Genomic DNA, 24666 nt, shown 5'->3' with positions numbered 1-24666 from the left:
CACTCTCCCTCTGTGCTCTCCTTCTCTCTCTCTCTCTCTCTCTCTCTCTTTCTCAAACAAATAAGTAAAACCTTTTAAAACATTAAGGGGCACTAGGGCACCTGGGTGGCTCAACTGGTTGAGCATCTGCCTTCAGCTCATGTTGTGATCTGAGAGCCTTGGGTTCAAGTCCCATATTTGGCTCCCTGCTCCACAGGGAATCTGCTTCTCCCTCTGCCTCTGTCTCCCTCTCTATCTCTCTCTTATGAATACATAAATAAAATCTTGTAAAAACTTTTCTTAAAAAATGAAATTCAATGTCACAAATCACAACCAGAGTCGAAAATGAAACAATCAAGTGGGGAAAAAGAAAGTCAGAGAGTACCACACACAGAAAAGGGAAATGTTCTGTGAAACTCGTTTCATTCATAGTGTCTGTTCCAGGTAAAATGTGCAGGGTCCCCATTTAAAATGTGGGTCATGGCAACTGAAGCTGGAAAGCCGTCAGTCCATGCAGCGTAGGCGGCGGCAGGCAGGGCCACAGAGCGCCGCTCACCTCCTCCTTCATGCCCGTCTCCAGGAGCAACATGACGCAGGCTTCGATGGGCAGGGCAATCTCACGGCCGCTCCGCTTCAGGTGTTCCTCCAAGGGCGTCCCAAAGGCTGGCTTTTCCGCCCACTTATCTAGAGTAGCAAACCATCCAGTAAGACTCTCAGCGATCTCATGGCATCAGTGGGGAGTTTCTTTTCTCCCCAAACCACCAAAGGGGAATTTTTATTTTTTTATTTTTTTATTTTTTTTTTTTAAGCAGGCTGGTAGTTGAGGCTTGGGAAAAGGGGAAGCATCTGTTCTGTTTGCTTTGGTTATTTACCATTTTCTAGAACAAGAATAGGTCCCAGGCTGGGGGGTTACTTTCAGAACAGAGCCCTGAACGCTCTCCAGGGGAAGCTGTTGAGCAGAAGGCGTGAGGGGGCTCCTGCAAGGGACAAGTGGGCCGCCTGGCGCTAACCCTAACCCGAGGATTCGTCCGAGCAGACGGATTTCACTGGAAGGAAATTTACTCTCACCGTGCAAAGCACCACTGGCCTTCTATCTCGAGGACAAGAAACAGACTCCTTCAATATGAAAGAGGAAATAACTTCTTAAGATTTTAAACAAAAGCCAAGCGTCATCACACAGGACCGGAAGACGGCCGATGTGAACTCGTATTAAACGCAATATGTCCAGGACATGCAGGGCCTACGAGTGCCATCGCCCCAGCCAGGTCCCGAACATTCCGAGTAGGAAACCACGCGGTATCTGCAGCCCCAAAGCAGCTGAGGCTGAAGCCTGCGTCAGCAGTAAAGCGATCGTTTCTATTATTTTGGGGTCACATACTCTGCTTCATTCCACAAGAGGTGTGAGGCAGCTTAGCAGGAATACGCACAGTAGAGCAGTGAAACAGAAACAAGAATTTTGTGAATGGACATATTCCATTAGAACGAGAGGCATTTTGACTGGGTTTGGCCCGCCGGTGGGTGCGTACGGATCCCCAGCTGCCTGAGACGCACACAGACGCAGAAGAGGGGAAACCAGCCCGTGGAAACTACTTTGCTGAGCAACACTTAGTTTCTTCCAGAGACGGGAAGGGTTCGCGTCCTTCTCGGCACCGTTAATGGACAACTGTCACACAGCCACTTTGCTGTTCGAACCTTAGGTTCAAAGCAGGCAGTAGGACGCTGATGTGCCCCTTACCCTCAGCTACGTGGAAGAGCGGGGACGGGCCCCATCACGTGATCTGCACACAGGGGAAGGAAAAAGAGGGAACCCCCATGTCCATGGACCCAAGAGCTTTTACAAGGTTAAAATCGATGGAAAGAGCAAGTGGGATCCAGGTAGAAGAGGGGTGAGGACCAGGGAGGTGGGTGTCCTCCTCATCTCTGATCCTGGCCCCAGCCCTGGTAGCAAGAGCATCTGGGGGTCTGGCCCTTCTCAGAAGACAGAACTCTGTGACATTCCTCTCAGAGGCCAGTCCTTTCCCTGCACACTTTGTCCCTTTGAATTAAATGATTCTCAACACAAGCAGAAAATGGCTATGAGGCCCCTCCCCTGGGGGGAACATCAGAACCCCCAGGGCAGTTTTGCAAATGGCATCTGCCATCGCTGCCACTGAATGCCTGACCCTATCCTCTGAACACCTGCTGGAACTTTCTAGTTAATGCTCTATGGTGTGCCCCACCCCCAACCTTGGTGTAACATTGGCAGAGGGAGGACGTGAGAACCAGTTACCTAGACAACTCCTGAGCCAAACTGCCCGAAGGGGCTGGCCTCATCAACAGTGGACACCCCACGTTCCCAGAGACTCCCCACCCTTCTAACTGGGAAGACAAGACGAAACACATGTAAACATACAACAGTCATTAAAAAGACAAGACATGTTTGCTAAGTCATGGCCAGAAAATGGTACAGATCAGGGTCGCAGATGCGGGTGCCCACAGAGGCCGGTGAGGCCCCTGAGGTGCTGAGTCAGGATGGGGGCGGGGGTCCACTGAAAGGCAGCCCTGAACACCCCCTTAGTGCCTGCTGACCCATGTCGCCAGACTTCCAGGACTTTCAAGAGAAGCCAGAAATTGGATTGTTATGTGAAGGTGTCTGGTGTTTAAATGGTGGCACAATTTTTTGAAAAATGAGATACACCCGTTTGCGACTTCTGGCACAGACCACAGACATTAGAATGACTTGGGAGACAAAGTGTTTGCTGCTGGCTTCAAGGCAGGGAGCTGGGGGCTCTGAATGAAACAGACCAGGAAGAAGGGCTGAGAAAAGACCAGGATCTTGAGTCTCAGAATTTACATTTGATTCCATAGCTCTTGCTCAAGGTGACAAGAGCCCAGAGAAGGGGGGACGGTGTGAGCAGAGCAGACGGCCCAGCAGAGGGCAGAAAAGATGGACCCCAGCTACAGGGTATGGAGAAGGAAGGACAAGATGGCTCCAAGGTCAAGTCTGCATGGTTTGAAGGGAGGTGGCACCCAGGAGACACAGAGGAGAAAAAGACAGCTGGTTTTGGGGGAAGAATCAGCTTGCTTTCTGGGATGCATTGGAGTTTCTGGGGACAGCCAGAGGAGTCTCAGAGGGAACCAGCACTGAGGTGGCTATGAGGGTGAAGACACGGGGGACATGAGGGCTGTCACCAGGAGGGAACTCTGGGGACAAAGGGATGAGGAAGGGACATACACAGCCCTAACAATGGAAGACACAATCAGGTGCAATGAGGGGCACACGTTCCATCAAGGGAGAGACAGCCCAAGCCACATCAGATGCCAGAATCAAACAATTAAGAGCCTGGTCCACTGGGAACTGCAGTATTTTTTACTCTTAATAGAAGGGTAACTGGGAGTAGAAGCAAGACTGTGCACAGTGTGAAGGGCTGGCTGGTGGAAACGAGACATTCAGAGAGCCTACCAGAAGAACAGAATAGAATGAGACTGAACAGGGCACTGTGTTGTGAACAGGCAGGTACCAAGTCGGGTTGGCTGACAGTGCGTGTGAGATTGGGGTGCGCAGGGGTACAGTGCTGTGGGGTCAAGGTGTTTTTTTTTCCTACTGTAAGGATGCTCTGAGTCTTTCTGAAAACAGAAGAAGAAAAAGAAAGAGGAAGATAGGAACTAAGACAATAGGGAGATGGGAGGACAAGCAGAAGTGGAAGGGGTTGAATCCCAAGGCTTGGCAACCTTGGAGAGAAAGATGGATCATGTTTCCTTTGTTGGGTTTCTGCTCCGCACACCTGCTCCTTGTTCCACTCTCAGCCTCCCCCCTGCCCTCTTCCTGTTCCCTGTCACTTGCTGGCATACTTCTCTAGGGAAAATAGACTTGGGGGGAAATAATTGTTTAAAAAAAAAAAAACCCAAAAAAAAACCTTGGGGAAAAAAATCGTTAAAAAAAAGTTTACAGGGTGCCTGGGTGGCTCAGTCAGTTAAGCATCTGCCTTCAGCTCGAGGTTTTGATCTCAGGGTCCTGGGACTAAGCCCCGCATTGGGCTCCCTGCTCAGCGGGGAGTCAGCTTCTCCTTCTCCCTCTGCCCCTCTCCCCTCTCATGCTCTCTCTCTCTCAAATAAATCAATAAAGTCTTAGGGGGGAAAAAAAAGACCTGCTCACGAACCCCAATCTTCTCTTTTTTAATGCTTATCAGTCAGCTCCAAACCAGACTTTAATGCATTCAAAGTCTAAGACGATGATGGTTCCTATTCCGTCCTACACAGGGCCAGGCACAGGGTAGGTAATCCCACAGATACACACTCTTGGCATTTGGAACTTGCCCCGCTAGAGCCTGCCCCTTGCAAGGCTGAATGTTTGCCAGCAGCTTCACTCCTTTGCACTGCAACTCAACCTCATCATCCCCCAACAAGGATGTTAGATCACTTAGGAAAGCAAGGGCAGCTCATCCTAGGAAGAGTCAATCAGATGCATTTACTCAAGATGGCTGAAGGTCTGACTATGCAGGTGGTCAAGATAGAATTTTCGAATTCTGTCATCCAAAACCTTTCATGCACAAAGCCAGAAGCTGTGGGGGCCCTCCTCAAACTAGGAGAAGTGACAGCCTTGAGGACGGCAGTTAGTGTGCACACCCCCCAACACAAACATCCCACCCATATACCTGCTGACTCGCTTCCCAGATCACAGAGTCACCACACTCAGCACCCGGCTTGATCCTCTTCAGCCCATACCAAAGATTCTGCAGGGGGAAACTAAGCTCCCAACGTGTGGTCTACGCAAGCAAGATAGTATGAGATAGCCAAAGAAGACAGGGCAACTTCTGCCTCAGCTGTGTCTAATGATCTCTGCTGGGAGATGCCCTGATGGCAAATCAGAGAATTAAGAGTCAAAAGCTTTAATGTGCAGGTAAAACTAAGCATCAGGAGAAAGCTCAGTCCACTCATGACTTGTGTGGGTGAAGTCGGCTGAGAGCCTGGGTACAGTGGGCAAGATATGAATGCTAAGAACCAGAGCCTTGTGGGATCACAAGGAAGAGGGGGAAGGAGGGGTCACGGCCTGATGATTCAGTGACGCTGATGATGGGCCCCCAAGTACTGGCTTCTAAAATTCCTTTCAGAAGGTCCACAGTATCTTCCCCAGAATGTATGCTCTTGGAATCACAGGGTCAGAATTGAACCCAATGGACTGAATAACGGACTTGGAAGAGGGTAAGACCGGAAGACCCATGCAGGCAGCCATCCCCAAAGGGTCCAGCTTTCTCCACAACTAAAGATGTCAGAACCGCTGCGAATGTCCCATTAGTAGGTTAATCTAGGTTTGGAAGAAATTAGAGAATGTGGCAAGGAAAGATGAAATTATGCTGGGAGATAGTACTCTCCTAGGCAGAGAGGCGTTACCCAGAGGAGAGGCATGCAAAGGAGTCAGGGGGAAGAAGAACAGAGGCAGAAGTGGTAGAGGCTTAGGAAAGGGGGCATCAGCCAGCACGCAGGTTACATTACCTTGATGGGCTCGCATTTCGGGAAGGGCCTTTTCTAAGACTGCTAATGCTTTTCTATGGTAATCTGCTTGGGCTTCTAATAACTGAGAACAGACCCACATTCAAAAACAAAAGTAACGTTAGCATCGGATGGACACACACACAATGGCTGAGCAAAACCAAAAATGAAATCTTTTGCAAAAAAAGCTAAAATGACTCAATTTTTACAATGCTTTCATATTTCGGCAAGGCGAGGTACTTACCGTAACAAAGAATTTGCCATACTCCCCTTCTTTGGCCATAAAGTTGTACATATCTGCGGCAAGTTGATCCTGGTGAGTGGAAGGGAAGACAGGTCACTGAATAAAATGGCATCTGAGAATTAGTATTCGTGGACTCTTAGAGCAAAATGTCATGGAATGAGCCATGGATTAAATGTCCATCAACTGGTGGGGCACCTGGATGGCTCAGCTGGTTAAACATTGGCCTTCAGGTCAGGTTATCATCCTGGGTCCTGGGATCGAGCCCTGTGTAGGGCTCTCTGCTCAGTGGAGAGTCTGCTTCTCCCTCTTCCTCTGGCCCTCCCCCCACTCATGCTTGCTCTCTCTCTCAAATAAATAAATAAAATCTTAAAAAAAACAAATGTCCATCAACTGGGATGACAAAAATAAATAAATAAATAAGGAAGCTTATTAGGGGAATGATAGGGGAGGATCTCCAAAATATATGACTAATATTCCTTATCAAGAAGTGAAGTATAGAGCATTATGTATGCTATGTTGCCATCTACGTGAAAATAGGAGAGAAAGAAGTGTTATATTTTTACTGCCACATGTGTATAAAATAAATATATAAATAAAAACTTGAAAAATGAATTAAGAAAAAAAGAAAAGGTAGAGGAAAGACCTGGCATAAGTGGAGCTCAGTAGTGTATGGGAAGACTAGAGTATCTGCGTTTTGCATGGGGCTCTGGTCTAGGAAAGTAAAAACATTACCCTGGATTTTGTAAACACAGATCTGCCTTCATGAGGCTCCGAAGTTTGAGTTTACTGTATGTGTGGTCCAGGGATCCTCAAACTGAGAAAATTTAGTTAAGAACGGCCTCAAGTGGCACCTAGGTGTCTCAGTCGGTTAACTCTCTGATTTCAGCTCAGATCATGATCTCGGGGTCCCAGGATTGAGCCCTGCATTGGGCTCCCAGCTTGGCGGGGAGTCTGCTTTTCCCTCTCCCTCTGCCCCTCCCCCCTGCTCATTTTCTCTCCCTCTCTCAAATAAATAAGTAAAAATCTTTAAAAAAAAAAAAAGATCTCAAACTGGTAACACTCTCTAGGGAGAATCACTGCCAATACCTAAGGGTCCCACAAAGTCTTAAAATGAGCTGACAATACAAAATTGCAAAACATATGATACAAAATTGCAAAACACAGGAGGCAACAATCCACCATGAAGCAAAAGCCCACCACTCTCACAGAGGAAACAGAATTACCAAAGACTGTTATGATAAGTATATATAAAATGATTAAACATTAAAAAGAAATAAGCACTATCTGTCAAATAAATAAAATCTTAAAAAAAAAAAAAGAAAGAAGCAGCAAAAACAATAATCCACCATCAAAGAAGGCTGGCTTTGAGGAATTAGAACCGAAAAACACAGTAAATGAAAGTCAAAACTCGATGTTAATTAATTATAAGTAGATAAGACCTAGCTAAAGAGAAAATCAGTGAAAAAAAGAACTTAAATCTCAGGAAATTACCCAGAAGTTAACATAAAAAGAGACAAACTATTTTCACCATTTGAAATGAGAAGGCATGGCATGGAAGTTGAGAAGACACATCAGCCCATAACACACCAGCTCAGACTCCTGAGACCGCTGCCAAATTCATGTCTGATAAGTACCCGATAGCTGAGATCCAGGTTAGACTGGATCTGAGGAAAGCTATGTAATTACATTAGTGAAGTTACGACTTTTCTGAACAAGAATAAGCCATTATGAGACTATTTTATCAGCAGCATTTATCCAAATATCATCTTTTTAAATGCAAAGGCTATGTATGACATGACTTTGTGAGTTCAGTTTTAATTCCTATCCACTATATTACTTTCAAAAAGTCATTTTACTGCAGTTAACTGACCTTTTTTTTTTTTTTAATTTATTTATTTATTTATTTGATAGAGATCACAGGCAGGCAGAGAAGCAGGCAGGGAGAGGGGGAGCAGACTCCCTGCTGAGCAGAGAGCCCGATGTGGGTATCAATCCCAGGACTCTGAGATCATGACCTGAGCCAAAGGCAGAGGCTTAACCCACTGAGACACCCAGGCATGCCTCTGCAGTTAACTGATCTTAAAGTTCACTATCTTGAAGAATGAATTATAGTATGACCTAAACAAACTAAAATATTATAGTCCTAACACTATCTGAAAGGATAGACTCCATTTTCAGAAAATGATGAATAATAAGACGAAGAAAAACGCAGATCTTAAGATTCACCAAAGCCTGTTTCTTTACCACCTCAAATAACATTTAGAATAAAGAGCTATCTTCACAGATAGATGTAGTCACTTAACCATCTAATCTGAATTTATTTTAGGAGATAAAAAATTATATTTCTCCCCATTACAAACCAATTGTCCAGCAACATTTAAAAATAATCCTTTCCTTCTCTGTGGATATACAATGACCCCCTTTACTATATATTCAATTGTTTAAAATAATAGCATTGATTCTAGAAAACCTATGCTATTCCACAGATTATTTTTGTGGCTCCTGTGCTTTTTTTTTCCTCTTGTGCATTTTTTTTTCCTCTTGTGCATTTTTTTTTTTTCTCTTGTGCATTTTTTAAAAAAGATTTTATTTTGGGGGCTGCCTGGGTGGCTCAGTCCATTGAGTGTGTGACTCTTGGATTCGACTTAGGTCATGATCTCAGGGTGGTGAGATAAAGTCCCACAAAGGGCTCAGTGGGGAGTCTGTTTAAGATTCCTCTCTCCCTCCACCTCTGCTCCTCTCCTGGCTAGTGTGCGTGTGCTCTCTCTATATATAAATAAATAAATAAATAAAATCTTGAAAAACAAAGTTTAAAAATGTATTTTTAAATAATCTCTACACTCAGTGTGGGGCTCAAATTCACAACCTCAAGACTGGGATCACACACTCCACTGACTGAACCAGCCAGGTACCCCTGTTGTGCACTGTTTTAATTGGTGTAACTTTGTATGTTTTGCTATGGTTTTCTCCCACCCATTTTTTTTCACCTATTCTTTATTTTAAATAAGCTCAGATATTTTTGTTATTTAAAAAAAAATCCTACTCGAATTTATTTTATTTTTTAAAAAATTTTTAAAGATTTTATTTATTTGAGAAAGAGAGAGAGAGGGAGAGAGAGCATAAGTGAGGTGGGGAGGGGCGGAGAGAGAAGTAGGATCTCTGCTGAGCAGGGAGCCTGATGTGGGGCTTGATCCCAAGATTCTGGGATCATGACCTAAGCCAGAGACAGATGCTTAACCAACTGAGCCACCCAGGCACCGCTGCTTCAGTTTTTTTTGAAAAAGTCTTATTCTCATTATAAAGTAACACAGGGTCTTAGAAAATAAAGAAGAAACTAAAACCCACCTTTCCTATCATGCAGAGTATTCTGATAGGACTTGTGTGAAACACTAAATAATCTGCAGGATTTACCCTTTCCTCTGTCATTTGCAAGAACCAGGCTGATGCAACTATTATTTATCAGGGAAGTCTCGTACCTTGCACAGTTCTACTTTATTTCCAGCTTCATCCATCTCTTCCTTTAGGGTATCTATTTTTGACGGAAGCCCCTGGAAGTTGGTTCCTGAAGATTTGTGAGCCTGGTTCCACCTGCAAAACATGGGGGCAACCAGCATCTGAAAAGCAGCTGCACATTCTCGACCTTGTAGAATCAGGGCCCTCAAGGAGACAGATTTTCTCCAAAACATACAGCATACATCGGATGCTAGCCTCTCTTGAGCTTATCCTCCAGGAATGGAAGCAAGCATGACAGGACTCTTGCAAAGCTATCTGCTCGGAATATAATCTACCACATCTTGTCTCATACATGCCCCACTGCTGGAAATCACGTCGCAAAACCCCTTTCTGGTGTTGTCCAATCGTGGCATCCTTGCAGTGAAACACCCTTGCACTTTCCTGCTTTGACCTGGAATGTTCCTGTGCCACTGGGAGTCAGTCCTCCTCTTGGGCTCCTATGACTCTTCCTGCTACCATCCTCAGCTGTGATTACTGCCATCATGTAAAACCCAGAACTTCAGTCAAGCAGCTAGCAATTCAGAGGTAGCAAAAACTTGTAGAATAAAAAACAGTTCTTAGAATTAATATACTAAAGACCAAATTTTCAACAAATCTGAACTGTCACGTGGAATATTCGCATTCCCTTTACAGTAGGTGAGAAGTACTGAAAAAAGGAAGAATTATACCATAGCAAGAATAGGCGAGTACAGGGGGAACAGTAATCTAAAACAATCTCCGTGTGGTTTTCAAGTACGCTTTGACCTTCTGTTTGAGTCTGGATTATGTGTGCTATTCTGGAAAGTGCCAGCAATTTCAATGTAAACATGGATATTATAGAGATGAAAACCCATACTAGCAATTCATCAAGCTTTCCAGCTGCTGCTCTGTGCCCCCCACCCCACCCCAACAGTATGCTCTGCCTTCTCTCCAGCTCCTGATGTGAGGCACTTCCCCACAGTGGAGCTTCGGCGAGTCTGCCAAGCTCAGCTTAGTGAGGCTGTATAGTGAGCACACAGAGCCTGGACTTTGGAGTCAGACATGCTCAAATCTGAAGCCTGGCTCTCCCGCCACTAGCTGTGTGACCTTGGGCGATGACTTAACCTCTCTGTGCCTCAGTAAACTCATCTATAACACGAAGACAGCCAACACCGTCTGCCTTGCAGAACCATCATAAGGAATCAGGGAGAGAGCAAATACATATACATATGCATGCATATGTGTGTGCAGATTATATCTGCCTTATAACTGATTCCTGCTTAGAAAATAAGCAGTAAGTAGTCATTAGGTAGGATCATTTTCCTCCAGGGAAGAGCCACAGGAAGAAGTAAAGAAATTCCACTGTCTGTTTCTCTGATACCTGCTTTGATTGGTTAAGTGGACAAGACCATGAATGCAGATCAAGAATCTGTGTTGAAATCCCCTCAAGGATACATGTACCGTACATGTGAAGCTTCTAGCAGATAAGCATCTATTATGTCACTCAACCAACTCTAGTGAGGGAGCATTCACAGCCTCATTTAATTAACCATTAGAACATGCTTCCTTATTTGGAGAAAAAAAAAAAAAAAAAAAAAAAAAAAAATTTCAACCTCAGGGTGGCCTCCACTCCCAGTCCTGGCCCAGATGATTCTGTCCATGTGACAAGGAGATGAGATGGTGGACTTTAAGCCAGGGACCTAGCTCAGACGTTTATCTTCTCTGAGGCATGAAGCAAGTCATGTGGGTACTTTGTGCAGGTCCCTCCCTGATTGATAAAAGAAGTCTCTTTTCAAGAGGAACTAACCCACTGACCCCTGTTCCCTCTCCTATCCTGAGGGGCCTTGGCACTTGTACCTAGCATGGAGTCTGACACAGTAAGCACCCAAATGAGATCTGTCGAAAACATGAATGAGCAGAATGATAGGAACTGGTGGAAGAATCAAGTGAGCTGACAGACCATGCACGGAGCTCAGGGCCTCACACGTGGCAAGTGTCCGGTAAGTGGTGGCAATTATTTTTACCATGATCATTACCTTTTATGAGCTCAATGTTTCTTAAATCAGGACAAGTGATTTGTACATTGAATGGAGTGGTGTTTCTCCCCCTACCCCGTCCCTCAAAAAAGTAGATCTTAAATCAGTGGTGCATTGATACTCAGTGGTATTTTAGAAACGAGGAAAGGTTGCCTTGTAGAATTGCTACCCATGTTCTAAATCTGCAATAAAAAAAAAAAACATGTCCCAGGTAGAAGCTCAGGAAATGATGGCTGTCTCTCCGTGTATCTGCCAAAGAGAAATAATCGTATCCACTTCACAGGACTGCAATGTGAACGCGGTTACCAAATAAGTAAGTTACAGAGATGAAGAGCACAGCATAGGCAGTACAGCCGAGAAAATTGTAGTAACACTGTACAGGGACAGATGGGGGCGACACTTAAGGTGATGAACACTGAGCAACGTATAGAACTGTCGAATCAATGTTGTGCACCTAATACAACATTGTGTGCCAATTATTCTTCAATAACAACAACAACAACAACAAAAGCAAACAAAAACAGAGAGCTAACAAAGCCACTTCTTGTTTAAATAAAGTTTTATTGGGAGACAGCCACACTTTCATTTACTTATGATCCAGAGCTGTTCCTATGCTACAACAGCAGAGTTCATTAACTGTGAGAGGGACCACGTGGGTTGCAGAGCTGAAAATACTTCACAGAAAGTTTAGCAACCTTTGTGATAAAGTCTGAGAAAGGACAGGGCCGGGGTGGCTGCCTCCATTATTTCCCACTCTCATCCGAGAAGAAAACCATGTAAGTCACTGATACAAATGCCCTTGTGGACAGAGCTAGCCTGGAATCCTGCCACGAGGCTCTGCAGATCGTCATCAGGCATCAACCCACAAGTCAGCAGCCCTCTGGGATGGGTTCTTAGTTCTATGGGATTTCCTCCCTCTTGAGAGCAGTGTTTGATCATGAAAGTATCATAACTACACGGAGTCTGGACACGGCAGGACCCTCAGAACCGCTAAGATCACAGATCTATTCCTACGGTCCCCTATCCAAGCAATGAACACTCGTAGAACATCCTGCCACTGACCCCTCTCCCCTTAAAACATTTACTTAAGTTTCTTTTTTCCTTTTTTTTTTCCCCCTGTCTCTTTTTATTGCTGATCCACTAAGAACAGGATGTTCTAACATCATCCCCATTGCCATGCTTGGGAGAATAAGCCCTAAAAAGCAGGTGGAAGTGGGTGTGACTTGGTCTACAGGTCAAGTGCATGAGTCTGGAAACCTGCGTCTTGTCCAACAACTGGCCTTTCTCTCATCTGTGTTGGGGACGAGACGGTTGCTGAGGGAGGGACAATAGTCCTGCATTATTGGTTATTTTTACAGCTCTACCTTACCTGGCTCTGACCGAATCCCAGTCTAACACCAATTTAGCGAGCTGTTTCCTCTGTTTTTGGATGTTGGGAATCTCCACCTAGGAAGAACATACCACATATCGAATGGGATAAGCTTTGGGGTTTTAAACTTAACATTTGAAAGGGCAATACTTATTTACTTCTCTTGTTCTTGTAGGCATAGGATTTTGTACCCTCAATTTATTCCCCTTACTTCCAAAAAGAAGCATACATCAATGCCACTGGTTACTGTTAAAATCATAGACACAAGCAAACCATTCACCACGCAGCCCACACTAGTCTTAGCTTTTCTGTGCCTCCCGGCAAAAGCACCCACCTCTGCTATGCTGCACAGAGGCTCCACAATCTCTCTCTCAACAAAGACTTCATGCTGTGTAAGTTCTAGAGCCAGCTGATTCTCGGCATCACCACACGTCTCCAGCATCTTCCTTTAAAAACACAAGACACCCCCACAAGCATCAGGCACCTCATTACTGTATTGGGCCAGTTCGGCTCTCTACGTGATGGGAATGCATTAGGGGGCCACGCCGTAGAACCTCAAAAACGTTATATGTTTTGGGCATTGCCTAAAATGTGAGTCTACAGATTTATGCTTTAGGATGAAAAAGACTGTTAACACATATATGTTATCAAATGTGTCTTATGCCTCTATGGAATTGATAACTATCTTGCATGGTTGACATTTCATCTGTTATTGTACAAAATATTAAATTTAGGTAGCCAAAGAATCTGTTTTTTATTTTTATTTTTCTATTTTTTAAAATATTTTATTTATTTATTTGAGAGAAAGAGCAGAAGACAGAGAGCATGAGCGGGGGAGGGGGCAGAAGGATGGGGAGAAGCAGACTCCCTGCTGAGCAGGGAGCCTGATGTGAGGCTTGATCCCAGGACCCTGGGATCATGACCTGGGCCGAAGGCAGACGCTTAACCGGCTGAGCCACCGAGGTACCCCTGTTTTTGTTTTTGTTTTTTAAGATTTTATTTATTTGAGAGAGAGAGAAAGCATGAGAGAAAGAGAGAGCACAAGCAGCGGGGGGGGGGGGGGGGGGGAGGGGGGGGGGGGGGGGGGGGGGGGGAGCAGCAGAGGGGGAGGGAGAAGCAGACTCCCCGCTGAGCAGGGAGCCTGACATGGGGCTCAATCCCAAGACTCTGGGATCATGACATGAGCCGAAGGCGGATGTTTAACCAACTGAGCCACCGAGGTGTCCCCTAGGAAGTGACTCTTAAGGACCAGAAGGGACTGGTCAGACTGGTCAGTTGTAAACCTGAGTCAACAGCTGGAACAGCAAAGAGATCCGTTCTTTATACCCAAGCTCAGGGAAATAAATATGGACCCTATCGATCACTTTTGCTCGCAGCCTTTTCAGTCTGTCTCCAGCCCTGCTCCCACTAAATGGAAGATTCTCTACCATCCCAGTGGCCTGGACCCCACTTTTTCCCCACAGACACTGCACTGTTCTCCTGGTGGATGAGCCACACCGTCACACTCATAGTCACCCTGTCACACAGATGGCTGCCCCCCCACCCCCGCTGACCCACGGGGCTCTGCGCTCTCTCCCTGAAAGCAGCCAACTCTTACCCCAGCAGAGATTCTTCCAGTTGAGTTGATGCTTCTTGCATGTTCTGAGCGAGAGCGGTCAGCGGGAGTTTTTTCTGGAAGGCAGAAGACAGTGTGTTGGTTTCACTATTATTGACACCCGTTCTTGAAGACCTGCTTCAGGTCACCCTTCAGTAATTTCTCCTCCAGGAAAACCACACAGGTAAGACAGAGCCTGTCTGGATTCAGGTTCTGGTCTCGAAGGCAGAAGCTATGTGAGCTCTATGTCCATGTCCTCATGCCTGGGTAATACAGAGGCATGGTAACAACACAGGTGTCCCAGGGCTGTCCGTCTAAGGAGACGTTCAACGTCAAGTGCCCAGCACGCGGTAAGTGCTCAGTATGTGCTGACTGCTAGTATTGTTGTGGTTGCTGTTAGCTGTCATTTTTAATTACTTAAGTGCATATTGTGTCCCAGATACTGGGAACAGAAGACACAGACTTTGCTCTCTGATGATCATAACAAATACGTAAAATAAAATGCTTAATTTCAAAAACTTTTGCTAAAATATTCATTCTTTCTTAAGATTTATTTATTTATTTTGAGAGAGAGAGAGAGGGAGAGAGAGCAGGGAGGAGCAGAGGGAGAGGGAGAGTCTTAAGCAGACTCCGTGCTGAGCCTGACACAGGGCTCGATCTCACGACCCTGAGATCATGACCTGAGCCAAAACCAAGAGTTGGTCATTTAGACAACATTGCTACCTAGGTGCCCTAAGAATACTCATTCTTAAACTGGCTCTTAATTTGGCTGTAATCATAACGAAATAGCTTCAGTTAAGTATCTAAAAATATCTGGCTAAATGTCTGAAAAAGGTTTTTTTAAGGTATTTGAGCCCAAAGCCTATTAGTGATTCCTTGTTCAGCTGGAAATGACCATAACGATCCTCTAATTAATGTTCTAATTGTCCAGCCAAGGGACCTGAAGCCCGGGGAGGTCAGGTGGACTGGCCAGGCACCCCAGTGAGGGGCCCCAGAGCCAGAACCCCGTGCCCATGGCCTGAGCCCAGGGTTAGGGCCTTGCCACCACGGGCTGATGGCTCATCTCAGAATATGGGTCGAAGGGGCCTGGAAAGTACCAGGGGCTGGCGATAACACAATCTGCTAACAAAAAAACCCGCGTTCAGTGCTGCAGGGCTCCAAGCGGCTTTGCCTCCCCAGTATAAAGGGCCCTCACGGCAAAGACACAGGGTCCATACTGCCGTGGCACTGTTGAGCCTTGACCTGTCGCATGTCACCTGCCTTCCCTGCTTTCAGAGGGTTCCGTGCAATACTTGCACCACATTTGCTTGCATTGTAGAGAATGTCTCTGGAGGGCTACACAAGAAACTACCAGTGCTGGTCATTCGGAGAGGGCAGCAGGGTGCCCGGGGAACAGGACTGGGACAGACCTCGCTTTACCTTCTCCTGTACATACTGGATTTTTCACCATGTAAATATGGTGAAATATACTATATATAAATATGCTATTTATACTATTTATACTAAATATACTATAAATATACTATTCAAAACAGTATTTGAAATGCCAAGATAAACAACAACAACTGTATTTACCCATCTCTTATCTTCTCAAGTTGTTTTCAGGTAACTAAATAGCAGGCCTCACCTGCCCCACAAGGAGACATTCCCAGATTCTACACTTCAAGACTAGGAAAACAGGAGAAAACGGGCAGCGTGCCTTGAACATGGTGAGCGTAATTCAGACATTTTCATAATGCTGCCTGCCTTTTTCTTTCTTTTTAAGGTTTATTCATTTTATTTGAGAGATAGAGAGAGTGAGCATGCAGACAGGGGTGGGGAGGGACAGAAGGAGAGGGAGGGGGAGAGAGGATCTCAAGCAGACTCTGTGCTGAGCACGGAGCCCAACGTGGGGCCTGATCTCATGACCCCGAGACCATGACCTGAGCGAAAACCAAGAGCTGGACGCACAGCAATGCACCCAGGCACCCCAGTAATGCTGACTTTCTGAGGGAATTTAAATCTAGGATAAATGCAATAATCAGGAGAAATATACTTTGTGCCACTCCGGAGCTCTGGACAAAAAAAAAAAAAAAAAAATCATAAAAAGAGTGAGTCTACTTTGCAAGTATCAGAGAGCCCTGTGGTTTGCAGGCTCTGACCCCAAAGCTGCGACAATCCTGTTTTTGATGTATACAAATAAGGACATTGTGCTTACTTAACCCTGGGCTCCTTGATGAAGATGCTATCGACCACCGCCATGCTCCTCCACGATCACAGCTGCACACTGCCAAGGCACAGGCAGCTTTTTTATCGCCAGGGATTCATTTAAAAAGTTCTAAAGTCATAATTCATAAAATGTGTGCCAACTACACAAAAAGCAGTCACTCCAGGTCTCACAGGACGCACAGCATGAGCTCTGCCGTGTCCAGGTCTTAGACTGGGAAAACCACTGCCTCCGAGTCTTGTCTCTTCACACACATGCGAGCCTCTGAGAGGCTCCTCCTGTGTATTCTAGGGCCCTAGAGGCTGCTGCTGTTTTCTCCGCATTGTACGACCTCTGTGGTCACCTATCTTCTATCGTTTCTATGGTGACTGCTCCTCCCACGTGCACAGTGTAGACAGCCTCAGAGCCCTGTCTTTGGCTCTTCTGTCTGAGGCTGGAAAAGGAAGCCTCTGGCATTAGGTTTTAGAAATGAGGGTTGGGCACCTTTGCCCCTGTTGCCTAGCATATGCCCATCGCCTGCCACTCATTGCCCTCCTTTATTGTGGGGCTACCACCTCCTCCAGGAAGCCTTGCCTGACTACTTCTCTCGTCCTGTGATGCCCCATTCTTGGTCCTCCCATGATGCCCCGTGCACACTTTGCTACACATGTCATTTTATAATGATCCCTTTGCGCGTCTCTCCCCACCAGGCTGTGAGCACCTTTAAGGTGGAGACTACCTCTTCTTCATCTTCTGTCTCTAGCACTTGTATACTGTAGGCATTTGATAAATACTTGTTTGTTTGTTTTTAAGGAGTATATGGGACACCCAGGTTGTGTCTTCAAGCAGTCAGAGGGAACGACCAGACATAACAACATGAAGGACAAGGCACAAGTACGAATGGGAGGAAGCGGGAGACACCGGGACTGTCAGGGGAAATGGGGTCAGATTATGAAGGGCTTGTCATGCTGAAGAGCTTGGACTATTAATCCCACCAACGGGAAGCAGCCAGCGCCCCCTTGAAAGAGGCACCATGGGCATTAGGGGCCACTTCCGGTGTGGAATTACCCCTCCAGGCACTGCAGAATGTTTGGCATATTGGTCCCCTCCCTCCAAACACCAAAAGTGTTCCCCAGTTCCTACAGCAACCCAAAGTGTCTCTACATTTTTCCAAATCTCCCCAGGGGTGTCCTTGTGGTCCTTCTTGAGAACCATGAAGCTAAGATTTTTTTTTTTTTTTTCCAGGCAGGAAGATGACATTTCAGAACATTCTGGTGATCTGGCTGGAGACAGGCTGGAAAACAAGGGAACCAGAGGCAGGAATTGAAGCTGAGGGAATGACCTCACTGTCCAGGTGAGAGGTAATCAGGTTTTGCTTTAAGGCAAAGGTGGCAGAGATGGGAGTGGAGGTGAGGAATTCAAAAGATATTCCCAATCACAGGACTTGCTCATCAAGCAGCTATGGGAGGGTGAGGATAAAAGGAAAGGGAACCTAAAGTAACCCTACAGTTTCTGGCTTGCATAATAGGGTGGGTGGAACTTGAGAGTCAACACAGAAGGAAGAACTGGTCACGCATGCTGAAATAGACATCTGGGGAAGGAAGTGTTTTTGCTTGGTTGAGATGGTTTAGAAGTCGCTGGCATAAACACACCAGCCAGAAGCCATGAGAACAGAGGAGGTGGCCCAAGGAATGTGGCTGGGGGAATAAGGAGAAGGACAGAGCCTTAGGGTACCGTGTGAAAAGGATCGGTAGAACAGAAGCCATGGCAAGAGGAGAGGAGCCGTGGGGACAGGACCAGGGAACTGGCTCCAGTTCTGTGGGACTGGACCTGCAGCAGACATTCCTACAATCGTGGGTGTGCGCAAAGTTCCACTCGCTGGTCTATAACTACTGCAGCTGAGCAAGTATTGCACAAGAGAGGAAGAACCCTGTTGTCTCGATGTCCCATAGATGTCTGTAGGAAAAATCAAAGGGTGACACAGATCACCCACATGCCAGTTCTTCCTTTTGAGACATCCGGTGACAGACAAAACACTGCGGCAAATCACAGCTTCCCAGGATGCCCCTGAAACTATCACCTTAATGGTATGTGGGCTTCCAAGGGTTAGCATATGCAGCTGAGTCCGGATCTCGTAAACCCAAGGACGGGATGGCCCCATGACCACTGTTGCTGGTGGCACAGGAGGAAATGGATGGACACATTCGACGGTTCTCCTGGAGTTCAGCCCTCTTCCTCTCTACGACAGCATCCTGACTTCTCTTAGGGATTCACCCGGGGGTCAATAAAGCCTGTGAGCTGGAAGTGGCTCTGAAGCCCACACTCTAGGGCTGGGCCCCAATTAGCTTAAGCCAACCAGCACACCACATCTCCTCTCCAACCTCACCCCTGCCCACAGTAACCAGGGTGGAATGGGAATGTTCAGGAATGGGAAATATGGCTCAATATGGACCAATGCAATGGGAGGTGGTTTCTACTTGCCAAGGACCTGGAAAAAGAAGATTTCCCACTCCATTAAGAAAACTACTGAAGCACGCTTTCTATTTCTGCCAGACACGCACAAGGAAGCAAGCAGCTCATGGAAGCTGCTGGTGGCCAACCTGTGACCACTGAGAGGAGCCCATGTAGGGATAAAGCAGACAATGAAGAAGACAGAGGGGACAGAAGGAAAGAAAGTAGGGTTCTGGTCAAACCACTGAAATGCTAGCCCAAGTTTTACCTCAAGTCCACCCCAGCTTTTGGACGTTTCAGTTAGTAAGCCAATAAATTATGTCCATTTTCCAAGTCCATTTAAGACAGGCTTTCAGCTTTTTTGCCATCAAAGCATTCCTAACAGACATCTGTCGTATCAATGACAAATGGCTCACTAAGTCTTTAAAAGCACCTGGAGAAAATTCAGTGTGAGCAGGGCTTTTGGATCAGCAATGTCTTTTTTTTTTTTTTTTTTTTTTAAGATCTTATTTATTTATTTGACAGACAGAGATCACAAGTAGGCAGAGAGGCAGGCAGAGAGAGAGGAGGGAAGCAGGCTTCCTGCTGAGCAGAGAGCCCGATTTGGGGCTCGATCCTAGGACCCTGGGATCATGACCTGAGCCGAAGGCAGAGGCTTTAACCCACTGAGCCACCCAGGTGCCCCTGGCTCAGCAACATCTTAGGCACAAAAGAACGTTCTGGTCAGGCAGATGGCATGAGAGTAAATGGCAATACAAGGTATAAATCAGCAAGGCAACGCTGCTGCTCCTGCTTGAGGAAAACCAACGGGCTGCCGCGTGCAAAGCATCACAGAGACGCAAGGACCACGGCCCCGAGTCACATCCGCTACTCACGTATCTCCTCTCAGCATCGGTGCCGTGCTGGCCCTGGAAACATGCCATCAGACGCTTGTGCGAATGGTGACACATTGACCGAACCGTGTCCAGGCGCCGCTCGATCTGACAAAACAGAGACAAATGAGCCATTTGCAAGGGGCTGAAGAACACATCCAGCCTCTTCCTCCATGGCGCTGGCACGCAGGCAGGAAAAGCATCCCATGGTCTAAGTGTTCAGCTCTTGGGTGGACGTGGAAATGGTTCCCATTCACTTACACCAGCGATTCTCACTACTGATATTTGGGGCCAAATAATTCCGGGTGTGGGAGGGGTTTCCATCTCTCAAGGGCTAAATCTGCACGCAGGGAGGGAGTGGAGTCTGGACCAAAACCTGCCATCAGAAAGAGTGGTGGCAGCCCAGTTACACACCACAGTGCCCGCAAAGCCCGGGCTCCAGCCTGCGGGAATGCAGGTGCACACCTCAGGCCCAGTCCCACTGCCAAGCGGAAACAATCACAGGGACATTCAGAAGCGATCTCCCGCAGATGGCGACCATGCCTTCCATGCACAGGACATCAGGCTGAGGGACCAGAATCAAAGTTCTGCAATTTCCACGCAAGGTCAGTATCTTCAAAATGGCTCCTTATTGGGTTTAGGATGGGTTTTTGGCTTTGTTTTTGTTTTGTTCTGAATAAACCTCTAAAGCAGAAGGGACAGCCAAGAGTAAGAAATACCGACTAAGGGGACCCACGCATCACGATTTAGCTTCCCAAAATGTTATTGCTGGGATATGGCTGTTTATGGCAAAGAGAGCTGCTTTTCACGGGAAGGAATGCCAAAAATGTGTATTCTGATGACTCATTAAGACTGAGTGCAGGCCCTTAGGGATGCTTTCTATTTTAAAGAAAAATCAACAAATTCAAAACAGAATGCATTATTACCCTACAATATTTTGCCCAGTGTTATGGTTCTGTGTTTCTTCCTTGAAGGTCCTCACTGCCCCAGCAGCTTTTCTTCAGAGCCAAGGCCCGACCACCAGGACCCTGATCTGGCAGGCATATAAGGAGCAGATGCCACATCACCTCCCCCCGATCTTATAATGACCAGATTTTAAAACACTGGAAAAATAATACACACTCTTTACTTGCCAAGAAAACAGGCAAAATCAAAACCAAAATAAACAAGAGCACCCATCATTTCACTTTGATTCTGATTGCCACGAGAAAACTGTCAAGTTCACAGGAACGGGGGCCTCCGTGTCTTTTGTTCACTGACTTCTCCCGAGTGCCTGGAATGCTATCTGGTTCGCAAATATAAGGTGTTCATTTAATATCTGTTGAAAGGACAAGTATGCATCCCGTCTCTGGGCAAGGTAGTAGAAAAACAATAGTAAATAAGTTGAGGTTCTCACCCTCCCGGGATTCACAGCCTCCCAGGGAATTGCCACACGAGCAAAATAAACTTAACAGTGAAAAACAAGAGGCAAAATAGAGCCTCCTGAACTGATCTAAGAGGCAGGGGCACACAGAGCAAATTCAGGGAAGTTTCACACCAGAAACAAACAAACAAATCTCTGTGGCTTGGTATCCATCCCTCCTGCTTTCCTGTTTAACCCATTAACTCCTGCTAATAACCTTATGGGGTGGATATAGCCATTATCTTCATTTTAGAGAAGTGGAAACTGGGGCACAGGGAGGTTCAATAAATCTCTGAGGCCACAGAGCGAGTCAAGGGCAGACCTGGGTAGGAAGGTTCCACACTTTTACCCATTACTCTCTTTCTTTATAGTCAAAGAAGGGGGAAACCATCTGTAGCAATGATGGCAGATGTGGAGTAAGTATCCGTGTCATGAACTGAGGTGTTCCTAGAAACTGGCACACTCTTGGGTCCCCAGTGGATGTACCGGCAAAGAGACAAGCACAGACCGTTGCCGCCTGCCTTCTATGGGAACTCTGCCATCCTTGAACTGCCTGAGAGGCCCTTGGGCTGCATCTTGGGGCTTCAAGGATTCAATGAGATCATGTGTTTACTGATGCGGGATGTGGGAGACAGAACATGGACATGAAAACCCAGTCAAGTTAAAGGTTAACTAATACCAAACAACATTGCTGGAAGTCTGAAAATGAAGTTGAAATACATGGTAAAAGCCAGTGAGGAAATATTATTAAGAACATGATTGTCTAATAAATCTGGGGGGAAAAAAAAACCTTCTAATCCTTAATAAAAACTTCTGTCCTTTAAAAAAAGGGGGGGGGGAGGGGTGCTCTTAAAATCTTGTACCTGTGGCCGGCTGTCATAATTGAGAAGGATGTTCTGACACGGGGTGGTACAAGCCACATTCTTCTAAACCATGCTAGCTCCTTCTCTCCCTAGGGAGAGACGGAGTGTCACCTGGGAGCAGATCTTTGGTCTTCTGGGGTCAAGTGCACACACCTACTGTGGGTTATGGAAATGACACGAGCAAGGAGGCTTCAGAGAAACCTCAGTGCAGGAGGGGCTCTGTCCTTCCCAGTGTGCTCTGCGGTGAGCGGGGGAGGGGAGGTTCTGAGGTGGAGCGAAGGCATGTGTATAAAGGGTCCCAGGCCTTCTGGGAGAAACTCCGAGCCTCAGAGTTCAGGAAGCCTGTTGAGAGATGAAGTGCAGGAGCCCTGGCTGAGGTCCCCACAGGAAACACCCCTCTCTATGGAGAGGAAAAGACATCCAGGTGGGTGGCAGACCACCTCAGGGCCTCAGAGCAGTTCTGCCAGATCTGGTCATTGTCACTGAGACTCTAAGTCCCTCGGGACCCAGCTCAGCCCAGAACTGGGGAACAACAGCGTGAAAGGGAAGGAGAAGTGGAAACTCTAGGTTGGAGCCAGTGGGGCCCTCCGCCACAGCTGGCAGGGCCTGTCCCATCTAGGACACCATCCCAGCAGCAAACAACAGTCCCTCTGCCTGCCCAGGACCCGTGACCAGGCCGCAGTGCCAGTGAACTGGCCCATATACCCCACCCCAACACCTGGCACTTGAAAGCAGGACTAGCCCCATCTGAACTTCATAACATGACACCAGAGTTTCAGATCCCTTTTCCATCACCACACAGCCCAACTGCTCTTTTTAAGGATCAGAACCACACTGATCCGTTTTATTTTATTCTGTTTCGTCAGAGAATACACACATACACACATATGTCCATCCATCCATCTGCTTCCATTCTCACCTACGAGATTTGGTTTGGTTTGGTTTTCCTCTTTAAACAAAGCACCTGAAAAAGATTTTTATTACCTGTAACAGATCTTCACTGAGGACTTCTGTTTTCTCGGCTCTGTGGAGGGGGGAAAATCAAAAGTTCAGAGTTTGGAATCCAGAAATGCAAAGCAACTCAGGAAATTCAGTAATAATCATCCTGGAGCTTAAAACAAAACAGGCAGGAATGAATGATAACGTGGGGAGAAATTCCACCTATGTTTACATCAGAGGGCTGCTTAAGCAAAACCAAAGAAAACCAAAGTTTGCAGAAAATGGCAACCCTAAACAAGAATCAAGGATCGAGACCAATGGCTCCCCCACGTGGGCTGTACAGAATCCCTGGCAGGGGGGCGGGGGGAGTGTGCTGATATAAAATGCCAGTTTCCAGGTCCCACCTCTATTCTAATTTAGCAGGTCCAGGACAAGGTCCTGCTGCATTCTGAAGAAGCCCCTCCTGCCCAGAATTCAATGGCCCCAGACCCACAGACCACCCTTTGGGAAAAGCCTGCTTAGAGAAGCTTAAACTTCATTTCTTAAAATGATCATTTCTGAGTTTCACGGCCTTACTGAAACAGGTTTGTCACAAATCCAGGAACAGGATTCAACAATACCCACTCAAGATGGTAACATCTGAGCATTCTCTCTTTCCAGTATCTCATCTCGCCTTTAAAAAGAAACCGTATTTTCAGCTTTCCTCCACCTATGCCTTCCAAATACCATTAACTACATTAACCCCATAGACCTTTCCAGAAAAGCCGACCGGCTGCCCCACAATCAGCACCGGGGCATTCAGAGCTGCTCGAGCCTCGGTTGCCAGATTACAGTACTTTCTTTTTTTTTTTTTCAAGTTTTTTTTTTTTTTTTTTTAATTTATGTATTTGACAGAGAGAGAGAGCGCACACAAGTAGGGGAGCAGCAGGCAGATGGAGACAGAGAAGCATGGTCCTCGCTGAGCAGGAAGCCCGATGCGGGGCTCAATCCCAGGACCCTGGGATCATGACCTAAGCTGAAGGCAGATGCTTAACAGACTGAGCCCCCCTGGCACCTCGATCACAGTACTTTCTTAAGAAGACTTTCCTCTGCAGTCCAAAAGGACAGCGCCTTTGCTGTACATAAACCCAGAATGACAGCAATTGAGGTGCCCTGTTGGGACTTCTGCTTTAAACAGCGATTGAAGCCAAGTCAATGAACATCCCTACCTAACTCCCATTGAAATGAACAAGGAAACTTTTAAAGGGAAAAGAAAAAGTCTGTTTCAGCCCTGAATGTTGGCAGAGTTGGAGAAAGGGGAAGACCATCAATGAACCAGAATTCTGAAGCCTTTTAATAAGATTTACTGCAGAATGGAAGGCTGCATGACCTTCCCCGTGAACGAATCTAATGCAAGAGAAGGAAAAGCCATTTGGCCAGAAAGTGGATGGGACCCCCTGAGACTGACCTCAAAACACTGCTAAGCTTAGTTCAGTACAAGTCATCTGCTTGAGGTGTGGTGGTGCACACCTCCAGCCCACGCTTGGACGATGGCAGATCAAGTAAAAGCTGGCACTGCTACAAAGGATTCCAAGACCAGTTGTCGCTGCAGTGCCCTAGTTAACGCAGAGATGCCAACAGCAGTGGCTCACACACCAGTTCCTGCAGGAACCCAGAACTCTGGGCTCCCACGTTACCTGAACCTGGGATACCAGAACTCAGATACCTCCCAGGTCCACAGGAGCAGAGCCTGGAGATGAGGTCAAAGCCCCCACTTTCAGAGAAGGCCAACTTTCAACTCTATGAATAAGTT

General features: G+C 46.5%; 1 protein-coding gene across 1 annotated transcript; it reads right to left on the bottom strand.

Annotated features, from left to right (window-relative positions):
* Window positions 1-392: 392 nt before the first annotated feature.
* On the bottom strand, window positions 393-22981 carry LOC111140160 (rho GTPase-activating protein 17-like). The gene is made up of 9 exons (XM_022492505.1): window positions 22920-22981; window positions 19674-19778; window positions 14166-14239; window positions 12903-13014; window positions 12569-12645; window positions 9169-9280; window positions 5693-5761; window positions 5452-5533; window positions 393-663 (listed from the first exon to the last, which is right to left on the bottom strand). The coding sequence occupies exons 2-9, from the start codon at window positions 19746-19748 to the stop codon at window positions 458-460; spliced, it is 807 nt and encodes a 268-aa protein (XP_022348213.1). The 5' UTR covers window positions 19749-19778; window positions 22920-22981; the 3' UTR covers window positions 393-457.
* Window positions 22982-24666: the final 1685 nt, after the last annotated feature.

Source organism: Enhydra lutris, unplaced genomic scaffold (genome assembly GCF_002288905.1).
Source record: "Enhydra lutris kenyoni isolate GAN:26980312 unplaced genomic scaffold, ASM228890v2 scaffoldscaffold204, whole genome shotgun sequence".
Classification (NCBI taxonomy): Eukaryota; Metazoa; Chordata; class Mammalia; order Carnivora; family Mustelidae; genus Enhydra; species Enhydra lutris.
Note: the sequence above shows the minus strand (reverse complement) of the source record. Positions and strands in the feature narration are given on the sequence as shown.

What these genes read in the sequence shown, in the direction of transcription:
- LOC111140160 (XM_022492505.1), bottom strand. Translation starts at nt 19,748, where the DNA reads ATGTGTCACCATTCGCACAAGCGTCTGATGGCATGTTTCCAGGGCCAG. An exon ending in CTCTGTGCAGCATAGCAGAG is followed by an intron (nt 12,646 to 12,902) that starts GTGGGTGCTTTT and finishes TGTTCTTCCTAG; the next exon opens with GTGGAGATTCCCAACATCCA. An exon ending in ATGGCAAATTCTTTGTTACG is followed by an intron (nt 5,534 to 5,692) that starts GTAAGTACCTCG and finishes GTCTGTTCTCAG; the next exon opens with TTATTAGAAGCCCAAGCAGA.